The sequence below is a fragment of the Cryptomeria japonica genome, chromosome 9 (genome assembly GCF_030272615.1).
Source record: "Cryptomeria japonica chromosome 9, Sugi_1.0, whole genome shotgun sequence".
Classification (NCBI taxonomy): domain Eukaryota; kingdom Viridiplantae; phylum Streptophyta; class Pinopsida; order Cupressales; family Cupressaceae; genus Cryptomeria; species Cryptomeria japonica.
Genome location: NC_081413.1, coordinates 295,959,879 through 295,981,562, shown reverse-complemented (window position 1 = coordinate 295,981,562; position 21,684 = coordinate 295,959,879). Strand labels below are relative to the sequence as shown.

The 21,684-nt window shown below is 39.7% G+C and overlaps 1 protein-coding gene across 2 annotated transcripts in view; it reads right to left on the bottom strand.

The window, feature by feature from the left end:
• LOC131079571 (aromatic aminotransferase ISS1) overlaps positions 1–21,684 on the bottom strand; it is a 104,694-nt gene that overhangs the window by 35,380 nt on the left and 47,630 nt on the right. For both annotated transcript variants that reach the window (XM_058017554.2, XM_058017555.2), the window contains one exon: positions 14,286–14,442. In XM_058017554.2, the coding sequence (XP_057873537.1) occupies positions 14,286–14,442 (157 nt within the window). The remainder of the gene's footprint in view (positions 1–14,285; positions 14,443–21,684) is intronic.

Here is a 21,684-nt window from a genome sequence, read left to right as displayed (position 1 = left end):
TGCAATATATACTTCCCTTGTTCAAGAAAGATCTCTCTCAATCTCTACCAAACCTTAAATCCCAAAAAGTAATGTATCAGCCCAATGTCCTTCATCTCAAATTCTATTGGCAAGTCTGACTTGCACACAGCGATCAACTTCTCTACCCCTGTGTTGACGTGTCTGGAATCGCATTGCTGCAAACTCCATACGGCCAACGCAAAATAGAATAACCAGCTGAGTATCCTATCCTCTCTTGAGATAAGGAAGTCCCTAATGCTATTTTCTAAGTTTGATCAAAGGGGACAACCTCAAGGTTTCGATTGTCAGGTCTTGACTGCGGGATTTCTCAGTGGTTTGATGTGTTTATGCTAGAAACACAAGGGGGACTTGCGGTGAGATAGGCGATTTATAGATAAGTTCCCTGGAATCTTTATGATCTTTCTTATAAAATGATTTCAGTTGAGTTGATACTGTTTTCAATGGGACTGCAGATTCTTTTGATAAAAAAAGGAAAAAAGGAGGGAAGGATAGGGAGAGAGAGATGCATGAAATACAAATTTTAACTAAGATAGCAGATTCATTAAACAGACAGACACCTCCAAATAACTAGACTAAGCATCACCAGCTACTTAAGCACAATGTTCGCATAAATCTAGTGCAATCTTCAAAGGAAAATAGGATTTTCATGTTATCAACTACAACATTAGAACTTTTACATTCATAGTGAGTATTCAATAACCGAACTAAGCATGAAAGGTTCAGATTAACCATGCAGAGAGAAAGGCAATCAGCTGTTCCCCAATGGTGTGAACTGCGAGGATTCTATTGGATGTTTGCTTGAAAATGCTATATGAACGAAATAAACATAACTGAAAAATTTCTAAATTAGTGAAGAAGGAGACCATGCACTCACAAGGAAATTTGGAAACAGTCTTAACTTTGCATTAAATCTTGTAAATTTCACCAAAGCTTTTGCAACAATTCAAGAACTTCTTACAAAATAAGGGAAACTAGTCCCCTTTAAATAGGCTCCAAAATTGGATGAATGGCCCAGATCTAATCTAAACAAGTGGCCCAGATTCATCCATAAAACATGGCTGCCCATACCCATAAATGGGAGGCAAATATCAACAACCACCCCAAAATGAGCAATAACTACCCAAAAAGGATAATTAAAACTCATCCAAAATTATCCAAAAAGGTGCATTCATAAAGTTTTACATTTTAGTTGACTTGAAAGTCAAATATGACCCTTTTGGCCAAAAGTGCACTTTTCAAAATTTAAAAAGGAAAAAAGTGCATTTTTAGGAAAGCACTTTTTCCTTTCCAGTTTCAAATCCTTTTATCAAAAATTGACTTTCTTCATGCAAATATTCTTGCCAGAGATCTCAACCTGCTACACATTCCTCACGAACATACTCCTAGAACCTAATACATAATTTGAAAAGCGGACTGAATGGAGGCATAGGAGGATGGCGAATTTTATATTGCATGCCTTCGAGGTATTGGTCTACCTGCTTCAGACCATCTTGCCAACTGGAACAATTACGCTCAAAGCACAACATGTCCAAGTGGAATTGACCGGCGAAGCCTAGGTCCTTAGTGGAATAAGTGATCTTATTTGTTCCCAATCTTTCCTCCTAGTCTGGCGGTATCACTTCATCAGATTGGTCACTTACCCATCCCAAAACCATTGATCGAAGGATTATCTTGCCAAGTTCCTGCATGGTTTTCAGAATTACTTCGCATGCATTGTGTTCTCTATCGATGATTTCCTTCGCATCATTCTTCATGTTGATAGTCCAGTACCATTCCTTAAGAGTGCTGATGTTATGAGGATCTAGGATGGTGGGTAATGTAGGAATCTGTGCATGGGTCCAGAAAAGAGCATTCATGAGGGGAAGAGTAGTGGCAGCCACTTCCTGGATGTGGAGGGATTCCCTCTTTACCTCTAATAACTTAACCAAAGTGGTTTCTCGGTGGCGAGCCATTTCCTTTACTTCCTCAAGGATTCATTCTCCCCTTTTTCTGATGCCTTGTATCCATTCCTTGACAACCCTCGCGGTGTCCCGTACTCCTTCAAATTCTATTGTGGTCCTCTATGCCAATGCTATCGGGGGAGTGTGGGATTCGGAGGCATTGTGTAATGGTCTTAGGAGTTGATCGATGTACCCTTCGGCCTGTTCAACACCTGCCCGATACATATCCTTCTTAGCTGTTATCTCTTCAAGTTGCCTGAGTGTGTTTTGCACTGAATCCTTGAATTCTTCTTTTTCTTGCTCCTTAGTGGCTCGTCCAATGGGGACAGTCGTGATGCTATAATCTGCTAGTGTAATCTAATCTGCTGGCTTGTCTACAAGCGGGGTGGCAATGTGGAGAGTACGGTTCCTTTGCTCATCTCTAGTCATTCTGGAATATGCCTTGGGCTTTTTCTTCCCCTTAGCTTTAGCTTGGTCTATGTGTGAGAATATGTCCTCGAGGTCGATAGGTGGTTTGGTGGTGGCCTTGCACTGGGCTTTGGCAATTAACCATTCTTGAGGCACTGTTTGGGCTGATGATATGGTTAAGTTTGCATTCTATTCTTTGAGGTTTTTAGCCGACTCATCACAGATTTGCCACTGTTCTGTTACCGGAGGAGTGGGGGAGGTGCCAAGTTCTTTACTTGCAACTGAACTTTCTCCCATTTCACTGAACAGTTGTTTGGCACCTCCGTGTGATGGTTGCTCTTCAGTCCTTTCGAGCTCGCAGGTCTCCTCTGCCCTTTGCTCTCCTTCAACGGTAGAGTCATCTTTGGTTGTATTATGGAGCAGCAACTCATGGCGACTCTGTTGCATGGGTTCATGCACTTCGATCCCTTGAATGGATGGAATCTCTCCTTCCTCTATTTGGTTACCCGGTTGGGTTGATTCAATGGCCCTTAGCTCAGCTTCTAACATGTCGGGTGCGAGAGGATCATCAGTTCCAAATGCATCAATGTCACCTTGAGAAGGCGGAGCAGGTATATAATCTAATTCCACTACATCGTCGGACGAACTGGGGTCCTTTGACGATGAAGTGACCTCTGGTCTTCTTATAGGAATCTTTTCCCTTCTCGTTCTCTTGGACGTCCGAGTCCCTCTGCAAGTCTTAGCCTTCTTTCTCTTCTCAGGTTTCTCAATTTCTTCTCTGGGTGCACTAGACATTCCTTCATCTTCGGAAGACTGAGAATCAAGGCTGCCCATTAGGTGGTAAGTGAACTGGACTCCGTCATGAATTAGCCTCTCAATCTGCTGATGTAACCATTGGTTTGTGTATCTTGCTGGGGCTGCCATGATTGCCTCAAAATCAATGATCGGGTCCTATGACCAATCAACACCTGGCAAAAGATGCCTTACTGCCTCAAATTCTCAAACTTGAAGGCAATTCCCTAAATCTGAGAGTTGATCTGGGACCCGGCGATATTCAAAGAGTCGCATTTGCTACACACTCAGGCTAGAATATTCACGTCTCCGGACTTCGTAGTCATCAGAGCAATTTTTCCAATAGTCTTCAACTGATTCCTTTGCTCTGTACCGCTTGCCATAGGCTCTCTTTGCCAGATTGTCGTGATCGAAATATTTTCTCAGCAAATGCTCTTGTAGGCCATAAGAGGCCAGCTCTATGAGGGATTCCTCTACTAGGGTGGGGGTCTTCAGATGGACGTCCTAGTTGCCTATAATCATGGGGAATGTGAATCCAGCCTGCTTGCTTTCTCTGAGTAAGATGTCGGTCGGACGTGACTGCCTTGCTACCTCCATAAGAACTACTTTGTTGGTTGGGTACCATGGAAGTCGAAGAGGGGCACCATCAAAGCCCGCTATTCGGATATAGGAGAACCTTGGGAACTGGATGAACCAGGCCCCGTATCTCTGTACTAGAATAGTAGCCTGCTCTGAGAGCCTTATGTGTAATCCTCCCTGCATTAGCCTGACCAGGCACATTGTGAAGGCGTCATTGACGCACTCATATTGGCCAACTGCATAAGCTAGGCTGCTCTTTTCCCTCTGAGCTATATCTTGGTAGTGCAGCTGCGGGTAACAATCATAGACCTTTACCTGACCAGGCCCATTCTCGATTTCACCTTTCATTATCAAACCTGGCAGCGACTGGTTCTTGGCGAACGTGTAGACCAAATAAGAGGTCATAGTGAAGTATTTCTTTGTTTCAAGCTCTATCAGCTGAGTGTGGATGTTGTCGCTTATTATCTGGGCCCAGTCAAACTTAGACTTCCTAGCGAAGACTTGGTCTGTGAAATAAAACATCCACTCTTCAAAGTAGTTGGATTTAGGAAGTCCCATGACTCGGCTGAGTAATGTGACCATATCCCCATGCTCATTATGAAAATCACTTCTGGGGGTCTTTTTCACAATTCTGGTGCTTGGAAGCCTTCTCTCCTTGTACCACTCTTCGTTGATCAGTGTTCTGCATCTGGCCGGATTCATATCATATGCCCCCTGTGCTTCATCTATAATCGTAGCCATGGGGTTGTTTGGGAAGGGAATGTCGAATGCGTCACCAATGGCCTCAGGAGTGAAGTTGGCGAGAGTCATATTCTCGAGGAGCACCAATCTGGACCCTGGCTGATAATGTCGAGCAGCCTCTACCACTAACTCATAGTTTTGTACTGCTAGAGGAAATCCCGCCTCTTGGGTGATGCCACTTTCCACCATCTGTCTAGGCTTGCCATATGCGTTAGGGGAGAAGACCTGATTCCTGAAGTCCTGGATGTCAATATGGCCTAGGTCGGTATCACCGATATTGTCCCAGACGCTTTGAACTTTTGACTCCCTCAATCCTCCTCTTTGATACTGATACTTCATCCTTTCAACTTTGTGTGGGATATTCGATTTGGATGCTCGCGATGTCTCGGCTATAGCGGGCGTCTTTGATGATTCTACTGCCGATTTAGGCATTTATCCTGCACAGCCGGACGCGGATTACAAGGCGATACAAAAGAAGTAAGGCGGGTTAGATAGAAAATACTCCAGCATTCAAGGATTAATTCAAAATTTAGATTGGAAACGGAGCGACATTTCTAGCTGAAAGCTTGATTGATTTAAACCAAAGTATTCATGAAGCTTTTGATCGCGAATTTATGCTTAACACTTTCTAGATTAATTTTCAACAGGGACAAAGCTCGAAAAATTCTCCTAAGTTTGAAAATGCAATTTCTGGTTAAATCTTAGGAGCAAATTCTAATTTTGACTGCTTTGCACAACGTTTTACAAGCGGAAAAAGATGCGAATTTCAAAAATTTAAGCATTTTAATCAGATTTCGCACAGACATCTATTTGATTTATGAGCATTTCAAATGATCAAGAGAGACAAAGCGTACTTACCTGATGAGAGTGGATGGCGAGAAATTGCCCGACTCGCTGTGCAAAGACTAATGGACAGCTTTGCAAAGTTTGGAATTTCAATGGTTTATCCTTTAATTCAAATTTTCGCGGTTTGGATTGGAAAAGAATTTGTCATTTTTAGGCGGTTTTTACCTTGGGCAATTGGTAATCTGAACTTGAATATTTGGAATGGTTTGTGTTAGCGTTTTACCTCGAATGTAATTTATACTCTCTGGCTTCCCTTTCAAAATCGAACGTGATTCTCCCTTACGCGAAATTCGACAGTATGGAGGGGCTTTGCCAACTTCTAAACTTCACACTTCGTTCCCAAATCGCGAACTTCGGAGCTATGGCGCTATAATCTTCGAAGGAATGGAGGGGTTTTATAAATTCGAATTCCTTATACTTGGCGTACGTGCTGCGGCTTTGGGCTCTATAGCGAATTTCGAACCTTGGAGAGGTTCTGCAAATTTAAACCTTGCTTCTTCGCGTCCTTCCCTCAGCTTGCGATTTTGGCTCTACGACGAATTTCGGAGCCTTGAGAGGTTTTACAAATTTAAACTGCGCTTCTAAACCCTAAGCGCGAACTTCGGATGCCCTGGCTCATTTTGCGATTTTCAAATAACCTCGGACTGCTTACGCCCTTTGCGATTTTGGGGTTTTAACGCGTTTTGGCGAATATCGAAAGCATTTTCGGACCATGCATCGCTTTTTGCAAACTTATAACAAACTTCGGACCATTTAACACTTTGGAAATTCGCGATTTTTAGACCCCTTTGGCGATTAGCGTTTTCGGCGAATTGGAGATATTGTCGAACCCTTATTTGCAAATCAAAAGAATTTCGAACCTTAAGCCCAATTTTGCAAATTCGAAGTGTTAGACGTTTTTGCGAATTTCAGGGTTTTTAATGCTTTTTGCAATTTTCAGGGTTTTTAACGCTTTTTGCGATTTTTAAACAAATTCGGACCTTAAGGCGTATTTCGCAACTTTTCCAAAATTTCGGACCTTAAGGCGTATTTCGCAACTTTTCCAAAATTTCGGACCTTTTGGCATGTTTTGCAAATTTATACAAATTTTCGAATTTCGGCCCCAGGGTCCAAAATTAGATGTCTTAAGTGAAATTCGGACCTCTGGGGGTCTTTTGCAACTTTTAAAGGCATTTTCGGACCTTAAGGCAGTTTTGGGAATTTTTTGAAATTTTGAAATTTTACCCCAGGGTTCGAAATTCTGCCCCCCGGGCGATTTTGGCAATCTTTTAACCTTTTGAAGTCTTTAAATTTTGGCCTCTAGGTCCGAAATTCGGCCCATAAGGCAATTTTGGCAACTTAAGTGAAACTTCAGACCTTGGACCAGTTTTCGCCAGACTCTACAAATTTCGGATTTTGGAGGTTTTGGAATTTTAAGGCATTTTCGGACCCTTGGCCTATTTTGACGATCTTAACAAATTTTGAAATTTCTCTCAATTTGGCCTGAAAGTCCAAAATTTTACTCCTAGAGCGATTTTGGCGATTTAAACTTTCTCCTCGAGAAGCGCGAGCTTGGGCATTTGGGCAAGTTTGTCAACCTTGGTATTTTGGCCAAGAAAGTCGCTCCTTCACCAGCAGGCGAAAATCATCCTTCATTCAAATCCCATAAACATTGCAAAGACAAACCTTATGCAATCTATCTCATCGCTCTTGTGCGAAAAATGGCAACTTTGGGTCCTCGTGCAACCTTCAGATGCACTGCTCTTTGCTTGGCGGGCTTCGCCAATCTTTTATCACCTTATGCCTATTCAAGGCGATTTCACGATTTTGAACAAACTCTTGGCATTCGTGCCTGAGGGCTAGACTAGCCTAATGGAATTATCGGCTCTTTCCTTTGACATCATCACTTCACGGACCAGTCGCGGGCTCGCTAGAAAGGACGCGAGACACTCTGCGCGAAACTTAACAGGGCGAAGACGAAAGGCTCAAAAAGGGAAGGGGGACCCTGTCGGCGACAAGGAGCGTGTGCAACGCACAACACCCTGTAAGAAACAAATCATCCACATAGAGCACCAAGATGAGGAGCTCAAATCCAACCAATATGAAGTGAATCTTCCTCGCTCTTGGTGAGGCCCATGCTTTGCAATTAGTTGTCGATCCTAGAGTACCATGCCCTCGGAGCTTGTTTGAGTCCATACAAGACTTTCTTAAATTTGCATACATGTAACTCTCTGCCACGTACCTCAAACCGCTGTGAATGCTCTATATATACCTCTTCCTCAATGATTTCGTTGAGGAATGTTGTCTTCACATCCATCTGGTGAATCCTCCACCTGAATTCTATGGCAATGATATCATGACTCGAATAGAAGAATATAAAGCAACAAGAGCAAAGATCTCCCCATAGTCTACTCCCTCTCGTTGAGAGAATCCTCAGGCCATCGCCTTATACTTCTCTACACTACCATCTACTACATGTTTGATTTTGAACAACCATCTAGAAGTTACCACTGACTTCCCCACTAGTCTTGGTTGGCTGCTTCCTCAAAGTTGGAAGACTCTTAAGTCTACGATGTTGGTCATCAAGGCCATATATGTCAAAAATTTCTATGGAGGGCTGCTCTCCCTAAATGTGGTTCTAGGAGCCTCAACATGCTCTTGTGCATCTCTCAAGGCCTGCTCAAACATTTTGGACCTCCTAACTGATTTGGAAGGGGCTAACAACCCCTCCTCTCCTGAAGTTTGGCCATTTGCACTGGAATTCTATGAACTCTTCTCACCCTTTGAATCCTCCTACAAAATATCCTCTGCAACTGCAAGTAGATCATGAGATTTCTTAGAGGCCAAGTTCTCTTCAAACTTGACATCCCTACTCACAATTGTCTTTCGTTGTGCTGGTATAAAGACCCTATAGGCTTATGACTCCTCACTGTATCCCACAAGAATGCCCTTCTCACCTGAGGGCTCCATCTTTGTCCTCCTCTCCACAAGCATGTGAATGTAGACTGGACAACCAAAAATCCTACGATGTCTTATCTCATGTCTAATCCCTATGAATGCCTCCTTTGGGGTCTTGTCCTCTAGAACCTTGTGAAGACTCATGTTCTGTAAATATACGGTTGTGTTGCATGCTTCAGCCCATAGAAACATCGCCAAACTTTGATCATGGATCATGGCCTTCACAGAAATGATGATAGATATGTTTTGCCTCTCTGCAGCACCAATTTATTGCAAGTTGTACGCAACGGTCTTCTCCCTCTTGATTCTTGCATCCTTGCAGAAATATTTGAACTCATTGGAGGTATACTCTTGTTTGATCTCAGCATATTGATCTTCTTCCCTGCCAGATTCACCACATGAGCTTTGAACTCCTTGAACTAACTGAAGATTCATCTTTGGTCTTCATGAAGTAGATCCAAGTCATCCTGGAGAAATCATCAATGAAGGTGATATAATAGGATGCAACATTCATTGATGCCACTAACATAGGCCCACAAACATCGGAATGTATCAGATCCAAAATCTCTTTGGATTGAGTCTCACTACTGAGAAATGAAGCTTTGAGATTTTTGCCAAGCACACAACCTCTACATACCCCCTACTGCTCCAAACTGAACTCTAGAATTCCATTGACTATCTCTCTTAGTATAGGTAGTGCTTTGTGATGTAGGTGCCCCATCCTCTTGTGCCAAAGCTCACACAAGCTCTCACTATTATGCACTAGTGCCTGAATGGTCTTACCTTGTAGCCTATATAAGTGTAGCCTTCCCTAACTCCAATCCTCACATCTATGTCAAGACTGGCTCCCTCTAGGAATATAAACACCTGCCATTTCTGGAAGGTAACTGTGTAGCTTTTGTCCTCCATGACTGAATATGGACAACAGGTTCTTCAAATCAAGCACATACAACACTTCCTGAGCATCAATTAATCCTCCTGACTCAAGTTGGAACTGCATAATTCCCTATCCCTTCACTGCATACAAGACATCATTGCTAAGCTCCACATTGATCCCTAAGTCATAATCTGAAAGTTGACTGAACAACTCTTGTTCTTCAGTCATGTGGTGGAGGCACCACTGTCCAGGTACCAAGCACTTCTGACTATAGTGCTTGTAGAAAAGGTAGGAAACAAGGGAAAATCATTCTCAAACTTTGTTGCAAATTCACTCAGGTAGGTCTCTACTACTATTGCTACCTGTTGTGTCTTCCCTGTGCCTTTCTTTTTTTATGGACACTTAGAAGCATAGTGACCTTGCTTATGGCAAACAAATCACTTGATCTTTCTCGAGTCTTTCTTCTTTTCAAGTTGATGTCCTTCTCCATCACTGTTACCTTTCTTGGTGGAAACTTTCCCCTTTCTTTTCTTAGTCTTCTTGATGAGGGCCAAGTTTTCATCACCACCTCCCTGCTTGTTTGATTTGAACTACTCTTGAGTCTCTTCCTAAATAGAATTATCCCATAGTATCTGCCAACCTGGAATGTTCTCTTGGGCAAAGATTCCCTTCACAAATGGTTCTCATGGCTTGGTGAACCCACTTAGAGCTACATTCACTAGCTCTGCATCCACGATCTTTTCTCCAACTACTACAAGGTTATCACAGATCTGTGTGATCCTAATCTAAGTCACAAGGTTCGAATTCGAGTTTGAGTTCGACAACAATAAAATTCGCATGAAATTCGGAAAGGATAAAAAATTCGACATTAAGTTCACCTTAGACAAATTTGATTTTTTAAAATATAAGTAATAAATTTAATTTTTTAAATCTATAAGTAATAAATCCAAAAAAAGAAACAATATTACATTAGATTTGAAATAATTATTATAAACATAAAATTATTATAATATAATTATATTGGAAATTTTAATTTTAACTATTATTAATAGATAAATAATATATATTATAAAGAAAATCTAACTTAAATGTTTTAAAATTTAATTATATTACTAAAAATTAAAATAACATAACATGCAGTTTAATCATAAAATGTAAAATATAAAAATAATAAATTATAGTCGAAAAAACAAAAAGTTATAAAAGAAAAATAAAAAATTAAACATAAAACACTTGTTCGTGCAAAACCCTACTTTCTTCATCCCCCTTCAATCACTTCCCGACCCCAAACCCCATTCGACATCCAGATCCATTTGTTGCGTTCTAACAAGTCCATTTGATCCGACTGTAAGGAGGACCCATTGTTGGTTGACAAGCGATTATAGTCTTGCGTCGAAAGCGGCTCGAGATTTATGGTTGGAGCACACGAGCACAAGTGATTCGCTAACCAACTCCTATGATGCGGTTGGACAAGGCAAAGCTTCCACTTCCAGGAAAAAAAAACTATGCCCTCTATACATACGAATCTGATGCGAATTTTAACGAATTTTTAAACCCATTTTCCAAATTTCGAACTCTATGGCTAAAATTCGGCAAACTTTGTGACATAGATCCTAATAAGGTAGTTGGTAACATTATTGGATTTGGTCATCTGGCACTCTCAGAGCTTGTTCTTCATAACCATCTTCTGGTTCATATTGTCACTCTGAAAGAGACCAACTAATGCATCAAACATGTCATTGGCTTTGGTCTTCTCTGCTACATGCGGAATCAAGTGATCCTTTACAGTATCTAGAATCACCCTTTGTTCTCTTATCTCGTTCTTATCCTATGTTGCCTGAAGTGCAGGATCTGTTTGTACTGGAAGAACCTTTTCCACATTCTCCCACAAGTCATGCTCTTTTAGAAGCAATATTTAGGTGAATAGATCAGATATAAATTTACACTACTGGATTTATTTAACGAAATAAAGCAGCAGAAAACTAGAAAAGCAAATCACATGCATGCACAATTTTTCTGCTCTTCAATCAGTTTGTCATTCAAAATTACTTCAGAACTTACAAGAGCTCACTTGGGAAAATGGCTCTAAGACAAGTTACAATCAAAACAGTATACCTAGAAAATCCCTTCTACCTGGGTCGTACAGACTGTACAACCCTTTTATTGAATGGTCTATACAGAAATCAAGGCGGCCTATTTTCCTTCACACATGCAGACCTGCTCCTTGAATTTTGTGCTACTGGCAATCTTCTCCTTCACTGCTAACTGCTGCAATCTTTCTCTCTCCTCTACCAAAAATCAAAATCTCTTCTCTGATTTTCTCTCTCAAAATCCTTCTTGAGAAATATAATCAATGTCCTCTGTAACTCTTATTTTCCTTCTATAATTTCAGTTGGGCCAAATCCCTAATCTCAATGGTCAAGATTAAATCTAATCTTGACTTGAGATCAATGGTCCAAAAAATCACTTAAATCATTAATGCCTAAACTTTGGCACTTTATTAAATTAAACTCACTTATAAAAAAACATTCACTTTATTAAATAAATTAATAAAGTTGAACTCCCAAGTGTAAGAGACATTTAAAGACGATCTCCACAAGTAGGACAACCATTGAGGAAATACCTGTCTGAGCTACAATCATAAAAAATATCATCATAAGTACATAGAAGCAAACCACCAACATCTATTAATTGATAGATTACCACTGTATCACTCTATTTGCATTCAGTTAGATATTCTTTTATGCTTGGTAATCGACCACATCTTAACTTTGTCCATTTCCTACCAGCCTCTTTCCCAACTCTTGAACTTTTCTTGAGCTCAAGTATTATGATACATTGGCCACGACTCACCTTGCCTTCTTGTAAGCCTTTCCCTAGGCTCTATCTAGCAGTCTGTGTTTATGCTTCCCATAGTGCATATGGTATTGGTTGCTCCCAGGAAAATGTGCCTATATTCTCTATTTGGCTTGTAGATTTCAATTGATTTTATACAAGGCACTACAATCGCTACCTCCTATGATCCCACCTTTTCTATGGTTATTTCTTTCCCACATCTACCAACTGGCATTCAGTTTTCTTCTTAGTAGGTGTTGAGGCTACGAGACAGAAATTACAAAGTGCTTTTTTAAACCCCCACTTAATTTCACAATTTTTTATCAGTGGCCTTACAAAAGTACCTTCTCTCTACAATGGTGCAATGCACTAGATCCATAACATTTTGATATTTTCAATCAGGGTACCAGCATATCTTTCCATGCTTTGTATATTGAGACTTAGCCCTTTTTGGGTAGTTGGAGTAGGGAATGTGGGATACCAGACTAGCATATTGCTTCACCATGGTTTCTTACATGCTTCCTCCTGTCACTAGTGAGGCAATCAATTAATTAGATTGTTCAGGTCAGTGCAGCAACAAACAGTACATCTACGTCTACCATCATCCCTATGGTCGAGTCATGTAATACAGCCATTTTTGCAGCATTAGAATCAAGCAACTGAGATTACTTGCAATCTACTTCTTTAGGTTCAGGGCATAGTATAGTTCATACTTAGTAACTTCAGTTAACAGTTAGCCATTTTGAGCTAGGGAATGTGGGATACCAGACTAGCATATTGCTTCACCTTGGTTTCATATATGTTTCCATCTGTCACTGATGTGGAAATCAATTAATTACATTGCTCAGGTCAGTGTGGACCTGAGGCAACAAACAATACCATCTATATCCACCAACATCCCTATGGTCAAGATATGTAATACAGCCATTTTTACACCATTAGCATCAAGTAATTGAGACTACTTGTAATCCACTTCTTTTGGTTTAGAGAATAGTGTAGTTCATAATTAGCAACTTCAGATAGCACTTAGTCAGTTGGGCACAGCTTTTTCAGATGCAGGGCCCATTAGAAACTAAATGCACCTGCATAAATTCCCTTTAATTAGACGAGCCATGTAATGCCATTTTGTATATAGAAAAACATTCTGCTGCTATGAACACCATGCATGTGAGATTATTGTGTAACAATGTCTTTGGAAAGCCATCTTTGATCAAGTCTACCTCCAGAGACGTTGCTGGATCACAAGCCTCATAATAACCATTTATTAATAGGTCAAGTTTTCAAATCCAATTTTTATTTCCCACCACCTAGTTGTTGTCGTTGTCTTCATCCTTTGTTAACTCCACAAGATATCATATTTGGTGCATCAATCGTGAACTTTAGGAAGGAACACAAATCTACATGTGAACTCTGAAGAGCTGAGTTCATTGGTTTGACAAATTCTCTCTGAATTCATTGGCCTTCAGGTCCTCAGCTTAAAAGCTTTTATTCTGAAAACATTTCAGAACTTCTCTGTTTTCCTGCCGGATTTTTTAATCTCCTGTGTTGATGCAGGGAAATCAGCTACTGCCGTAGGTCATTTTGTTGGTTCACAATTCTATCACTAGAAAACTGAACATTGTTTGCATGGATTTTTCACAGCATTCAATGATGATTTGATGACCAACCCAACCCAACCTATATAAAACTTATTTGACACAGGACCTGATGGATTCAAAATTTTAAAATGAATTGAGAACCAAAATTTTGAATTTGGACTTGTCTCGGGTTGATTTTTAACTACTATAAATGAAGGATAAAAATTTAAATCGAATATATCAGTACAGTAACCTCTATAAATATAGAACTAGACTAGACCATTGTAGTTGAATTAAATTAGGAAATCCCATTACATTATTAACTTATCAGTGTAGACGATGTTTTACAAAGCTCTCAGACCAATATCATACCAAAATATGATAGTCTAACAAAACAATATGAAGATATAGACCATAGACTGCAGAGATTAGAATTCGGGCCATATAGAGACAAACAGTCAAACCATAGTTGTTTATCATGTATAATTTTTTAATCTTTTACTGACCTGATGAACTCGTGCAATATAAAAAGTTATAAACAAACTCTGAAACAGTTTGGTGCATAACAGCAGACCTTTCCGAGGGCAACTCAAATTTAAAAGAACCTTGAAATTGGTGTTAGAAATTTAGAATGCTCCATGGCCTTAGAAAAAATTCATGATATAGAGCTATTCTCAATTACATTCATATCCCATGTGTTAAAAAAAAAAAGAGGCAAGAAACAATCAATACCTGCATCTGGCTGAAGTGTCTCAATATTGCAAGGACCAGTTATGATGTTTGTGATTCCAGTCATTTGAAAGGACATATATGCATTAAAATAATATGGTACAAACATAACCACTGAATCGCCTGGATCGCAAAGTGTTAAGACAAGGTTCACAAATGCCTGCAAGTGAATAAAGAACTCTGGCAACTCAAATGGTAAAATACAAAAAATAATATCTTTGAAACAAGAAGAAAATTCAACTGCTAAATAGGAAACATATTAAATTTGGAGAAATGCATGGATAATACTGTAAAGTGAGCTCTCATCGAAGCATACAGTGAACAGCATTGCCTGTCAATAACCTGCCCTATATTCTGATACATCACCACAGTTACCAGGAAGCATGGATGGGGACCGGTACTGATATGGAAGACACAGATGGGCACTGGTACACCATTTTCAAAATATTTTGGCGATGGATATTTAGAGACGGCAAAAATTTTAAAAATAATTTTATATATTTTTTTAATTTAGAAAAAAAATACACTTTGAATATGCAACTTTAAAGAATGTAAAATATTAAAATTGCTAAAATTAAAAAAATGTATGTTTTGATGTATTGATATTTGAAATAGATGTCAATGTAAGCAAAGAATTACATTTGATATTTCATAATCAGCGTGATCATATAAAAAGTTATTTTAAGACATAATCACCTAAGACATAGAGGACAAAGACATGGAGGGGAATGTGATTATTTACAAATATAGTACAGGGGTCCTTGGAGATGACTACATTTTCAATCAATTAATAAAATTTCAGTGCCTGTACAAATCTTAAGCCTTATTGTTGTTTCTCTTCATGCTAGTATCTCTCTTGTATTTAATATGAAAAAATATTCTGCAACAAAAAAATGAGTTTTTTAGTGGAAAAATAGTAAATTACCAATATATTAGTGCATTTCTATAGCTCTTTTAGCTTTTTCCAACCACATATCAGAACCATAGGAAAATTCAATGTAATTCATTTAATATATTTGAGAAACCTCTATAAGAAGTTTCCCAAATTTCAAGTGATGCTTCACATAGATGTATAGAGATGCAAAGAAACTTCATCTAAAATCTCCTAATGTCTGGAGATGCCCCCATTGGGTCTCCCAGACGGGAATGTGTTACTGGAGGCAACTATCAAAGCTCAAGGTACAAGTCTTCTGGTAAATGTGTAGATCACTCATCCATGTAATTATAATGCAAGAGGAGAAAAAAACAAAAACTCTAGATCCTAAGGCTTGAGTATATGAGAGACCAAAAATGATGCACATACGTTGGGTGTCCAATGAAGAGCAATAGTAAACAGACTCGCATAATGGAAGCTGCAACAAGCATACATGCATATCATATTATTATTTGCCAAAAAAAAAAGTGACAGCTCATTAATAGAAAGGAATATTATTACATCCATGAGTAAACTACTCCATTGTGTTCCACACGTTACAGATTTCACCCTTCACCACTTCTCCCAATGGAGCTCACTCTGTCAAGGGCACAGAATGTCCCTACTTTTGTTTCAAACTCTCACCAACCTCGTATAGCTACACACAAACTGCCCTTTTGTGGGACCTCTTGCAAATATTAAAACCTTAGCTAGCCACTCTAAGTTGACTCTACAAGACCATAACAGTGATCCCTCTCCCTCTGCTTGTTGAGAACCTTCAATTGTGTTACATTCTGCCATGCAGATTTATGCAGATTCTCCAGGACGCCAACACTTGTGTTACTACACCAATCAGGAAACTACATCACAGTGCCTTGTGTCACCACCAAAGCTTCTTCATCCTCTGCTGGAGCTGAATATCCAGTTTGCAACCTTCATTGATGCGTTTATATCTTCCTTTGTCCATATAGACCCCATCATCTTTCATGACAGCTGAATGCAACAATCTTTGAGGACCACAACAAGTGGCCCTCTACTTTGGGTTGTTGCAAACCTCAAGACTGCTACTCTCAGCATATCCTCTACAAGATCTTGTTTGTGCAGAAGATCCAAAACCACCTTCTAGCTAACCAAATGACTGACTCTGCAAGACCTCTTTGTGTGGGAGATCCAAAACCACCTTTTGGATCACTACAAGTGACCCTCAACTGGTCATGCACGATTGAATCTGAAAGACCTCATTGTGCAACAGATTTAAACCCACCTTCTGGATCATTGGAAGTGAACATTTGCCAATCGTGTTGACCCACAAGACCTCATCTCTATAAGAACTCCCATACCATTGCTAGAGTACTACAGCTGATCCAAGCCCTCTTGGAACCTTCTTCCCAAAGGTTAATTGCAAAATCATTCCCATTGAAGGTCCCATGAAAACTCTACCTCTCCAAAGACCCTCTTTGGAACCACAACCAACCTGGAAGCTCTCTTCTTTCCTCCTCATGGCTTCCTTGTGGTTCTCCAATTGTTTATCAATTATTCTCCATTGCTCTGCACCCGCTCTACAATATTATGATTATCCAATCTCAAATAACACTTCCTCTTCTATCCTTGGCACCTAGTGTACTTCCACACCATCCACCTAGATTATCACATCCAATTCCTCCTGTTGTAACACTTCAACAGTTGGTTCACCTATGTTATCAATTCCATTATCTTCTGCTATAGGAATTACAATTCCAAAATCAATGAACTACTTGTAGTCTGTAGACCTTCCTCAGTGATTCCTCTTCCAAGAATCCCAACAGCTAGTGCACAATTCTTCTTGAAGGTAACCCTGATTACACTCAGTTGTTTGGAACTTTTGTACCAAACCATTGTTCAGTTGTCTCTTTATGTGCCAACTCCCTTATCTGTGCATCACACACTTTTTCACAAAACTTCTACCCATGCATAGGACGGACTTCCTATACATTCTGCTCTTCACATGGCCCCTTCTTCCATACAGCATTTCACCTCTCCTATGTGCCACCTTCGTAGTGGCATTTTTGTCCTTGTGCAATTAGCACTAAGAGTGCCTACTTGCTATGCATTGCTCAAATGTCCACATTGCTGCTATCTTTATGACACTTCTCAACTTCAAAATCTACCATGCACACGCCTACAAGCTTGTCCTGAAAGGTGGGGTAGATGCTCCTGCATCAAGAGATCTATACAGCATCAGCCACCACCTTTGTTAAATGGGCAATGAAAAGAATGTTGACATATCCAACTGCATTAAGAGCAAGAAGATGTACTTCCCTTCATTCCTTGTACTTGAACCATAAAACAATCATTTCAGGAAAAGAACAATATGTCAACTACAAGTCAATCAGCAGTCTACAATAGTGTAACCCTAACCCTTGGAAATAGTTAGCATAGCCAAAGAAAAATGAATCTAAAGTAACAGCATCACACCTTAGATATAGACACCAACCAAAAGCAAGCTTACGCGTTGCTTTGATTCTACGTCACAACATCCTCAAGGCCCTTTTCCATGCTTCCATATAAAATTTTGATCATGGAAGTCAATAACCCTTTAAATATTATAAGATGTAACAGAAATATGTGTTGTACGTTTCACTTTGACTACAGCCCTTGTCTTTCCTAAAGGACCTTTGTTGATTTCAACATGCGTTACTGTTATCTCATCAAATGTCTCTTAACAGTCAGGTTATCATCCATAAGAGAAGAGAAAACCTTCATACAGATCTAGAAAATTATCCATGGCTACCCAATGTGATCTCTGCACTAAACTTAGCAACTAGTTGTCCAACAACAGGGTTCAAATCAAGCTCAGAAACCATTGTTGAGTCCCAAGGATATCAATAGGGTAAAAAGTTTAGGGGATATTGAGACATGTCATCATTATAAACCACTAGATGGCATAATGGAGATAGCATAGTGTTGTGACCATTTCACACATCGCCCCATTGCAAATGGGGACCCCCTCTTTTTGCTCGTTTTTCGCTCGCTTTTCGTTTCGCTTTTAGGATTTTGTTAGTCAGTCAATTGTCTGGATTTAGGGTCAAGCCTTAGGGTTTTAATTGCCGTCTTTTCAGGCCAGAATCCGGTCAGTTTTTGAGAGCTTTTGAGCTTCCTTTCGAAGGATGCAAATTTTGAATGCAATGAATTCGCCAGAATGGTCTATTTCAAATTGGAATTTTTTTTTTAGTGCAGAGCTTAAATTTGTCTAAGTGTTGAAGATGAAATGTGAATTTTGACCAATTGACCAATTTTGACCAAATTTTGAGTTCTTTGATTTTTGATCCCGGACATTGAGAATGATTTGTTTTCGCCTTGTGAAGTGATAAAATGTATAAAATCATGTTATTTTGGCCTGTAGGAGCAAGTTCGCTCCTGTCCCTCAGTGAAGGACCAGAGCTACAAATCAAATTTTGCTCTGTCCTTGCAGGATTTTTAATGACTTGACGATTTGAAGAGGTCCAAGGAGATATGTTTTATCAAATGAATATAACTTGAAGTGCAAACATGAAGGAGAATGACCCAGAATGCTAAAATCGCTCCTGTCCCTCAGGAAGGGACCAGGGCGAAATACTTTGTAGCTCCCGTCCCTCTCCAAGGGACCAGAGCGATGTTTTTCATAAGACGAGATTCAGGCGAAGATCAAGTCAAGTTTATGTTTGAAGGCAAGGACAGAGGTGAAATGAACTCATTGAAGATAAATTGAAGATCATGAAACATCAACAAGGACCCTAAATGCTTAAGTTCGCTCCTGTCCCTCAAGAAGGGACCAGAGCGATTTTTGTTATAGATGATTTTTCTTGCCAAGTTACAATCGATCTCAAGGCATGGATGAATAAAGGGGTACATTACGAATCCGTTGAATATAAGTTTTGAAGATGACGAAGTAAAATGAAGCCCACAAGAGCAGGATCGCTCCTGTTCCTCTCCAAGGAACCAGGGCGATACAATGAGTTTGTTGCCTTTTCTTCAAGTTCAAAACCGTTCCTCCAAATTCAAGACATTTCAAGATGAAGAACAAGGTGGCAAGAACGTCTTAAGGCATCTTCATCAAGCATAAAGTATCTAGAATTGCCAACGTTGAAGGAATTACACTAAGACCCCCCAGTTTGCTCCTATCCCTCAGGGAGGGACCAGAGCGATATTTCCATAAAGGCATAGATTTCAAAAGTTAAGCAAGTTTCAAGCGACCAAGGGGAATCAAGGGATGTCATTTCACGCATTGAAGGTAATGGCAAGTTGAAGAACATGAGAACAAACTCAAAACCTTGAACTTCGCTCCTGTCCCTCAGGAAGGGACCAGAGCGATATTGAATGTATTGACTAATTCATGCAAAAATCACGTTAAGGCAAGGTTTTACAAGGTTGTAAAAGATTCAAGGCATCTTTTGAAGGAGATATACCAAAGGGTTGAACGTTAAAATATTATCAAATGAGCTATAGAGCCTATATCGCTCCTGTCCTTTGGACAAGGACCAAAGCGATTTCATTAAAAACACTCATGCTCCTTCAAAATCAAGACAATGCAAGGATTGGCGAAGTTAAGGACGTCCTTTGGAAGACAATGAACGAAGAACGAAGATCAAATGTTTACAAATTTGAGCCAGGACATGGAGATCGCTCCTGTCCCTCTCCAAGGGACCAGGGCGATATTTGCCAAAACACATGATATCCTTTGAAGATCACGTTAAGATAAAGTCGCACATGGTTTTAGACATCATTTGGAAGGCGATGCAAAGGGAAATGGACGTTAAATATTACCAATTTGAGCTTAAAATGGAGAAAAGACAAGGATCGCTCCTGTCCCTCTCCAAGGGACAAGGGCGATGATCCTTTAAACATCAAAATGTCTTGTGAAAAGCAAGTGGGACGAGCATTGAATGAACAAGCGATGTTATTATTTGCCTTATGATGAAAATTGGAGTTCGAAGATGCAAGATCAATGTGAAAACATGAAGATCGCTCCTGTCCCTCTCCAAGGGACCAGGGCGATAATGGTTATAAAGGCATTTGTTCACACAGGCAAGACAATCAAACTCGAAGGACCCGACAAAGTGGTTGATTTGAACGCGGAGATGAAGACTTTGGACGACAAAAACGCAAGAATCATGACCAAAATAGTGGATCGCTCCTGTCCCTCTCCAAGGGACCAGGGCGATGAGGTACGTATCTACCATTTTCAAAATTTTGGCGCTAAATAAACATCTTTGAATTCATTTTAAATGCTAAAGTTTGATAAATTCAAAAACTCAATTAATTAGTATTTAAATATTGCGCTTAATATTTATTAATTATTTTGCCTTAAAAAAAAATCGAATTTATTAATTAAAAATAAAAGGCATTTAATAATTAATTAATTAATAAAAAAATCGATTGGAGCGCTTGGTATTTTAAAGGTCGGCCTTGTTATTTTATTAAAAAATCGTTTAAAATTGCCTTATTTTTACCAAGTCGGCCTTGGGGGTGAATGGTGAGGTGAGCGCTATAAAGGGAGAGGTGAAATCTTCATTTTCACAATATTATTTATCATCTCACACATGCGATTGGAGGAAGAAAGTGCGAATTGTGTTTGGAGAAGTGCGAATTTCATTCCAAGAAAGGTGGTGCGAACTATCATCCAAGGTGACGCTAACATCATCCAAAGGTGGTGCGAGACTTGGAGATTTATTTGTGCGAACTTGAAGATCCATTTGAACGAATTTTGAAGATCACGTCAAAGGCAACTCAAAAGGTGGCGAATTGCTATTTTGCTAAGGCGATTACATTGAAGGCTATTTTCGATCTTTTTGCCTAGGCGATTTTGTCCTTTTTGCATTCTAGAGTTAGCTCTCTATTGAGGTATGGCGATTTGATTTTATTGTTTTATTTATTCATCGTCATATTTTAAATTTTGAATTTTTTTTGAAATTTTGAATTCCTAGCTCAATCGTTTCATTTTAGGAAATGATAACTCAAAGACTTATCATGAAGTTTCCTAAAATTTATCCTCTAATCTATGTTATTTATTGCAAAATCTAGTTCTCATTATGAAATGTTGTGTAGGTATGGCGACCCCGAAGGCGGGAGCATCCACCAGTCGCTCAGCTCTCATGAAAGAAGATCAGAAGACCGAAGAAGTGGAGACCAAGATCGTGTCGAAGTGGAGCAACATTGGAGATACAAACTTGGGTAACTTTAGCACGAAGAAGTTTCGAGAGGTCCCTTACATTGGCAAGCCATCACCTGTCGCCCGGAGAATAATCGAGAGTGGCATCATTAAGGCGGCCGGCTTTCCTCCAGCTGTTCAATGCCATGAGTTGATGATCGAATGTGCTCGTCACTATGATCCACAGTCCAGAACGATCGTGTCCAAAGAGGGAAACACTTTGGCGTACCTTTCAAAGGAAGCTATGAGTGAAGCTTTCCATCTTCCAGAGCACAGGGACATGATATACAAGAGCATAGAAGGAGCCAGATCAATGTACGAAG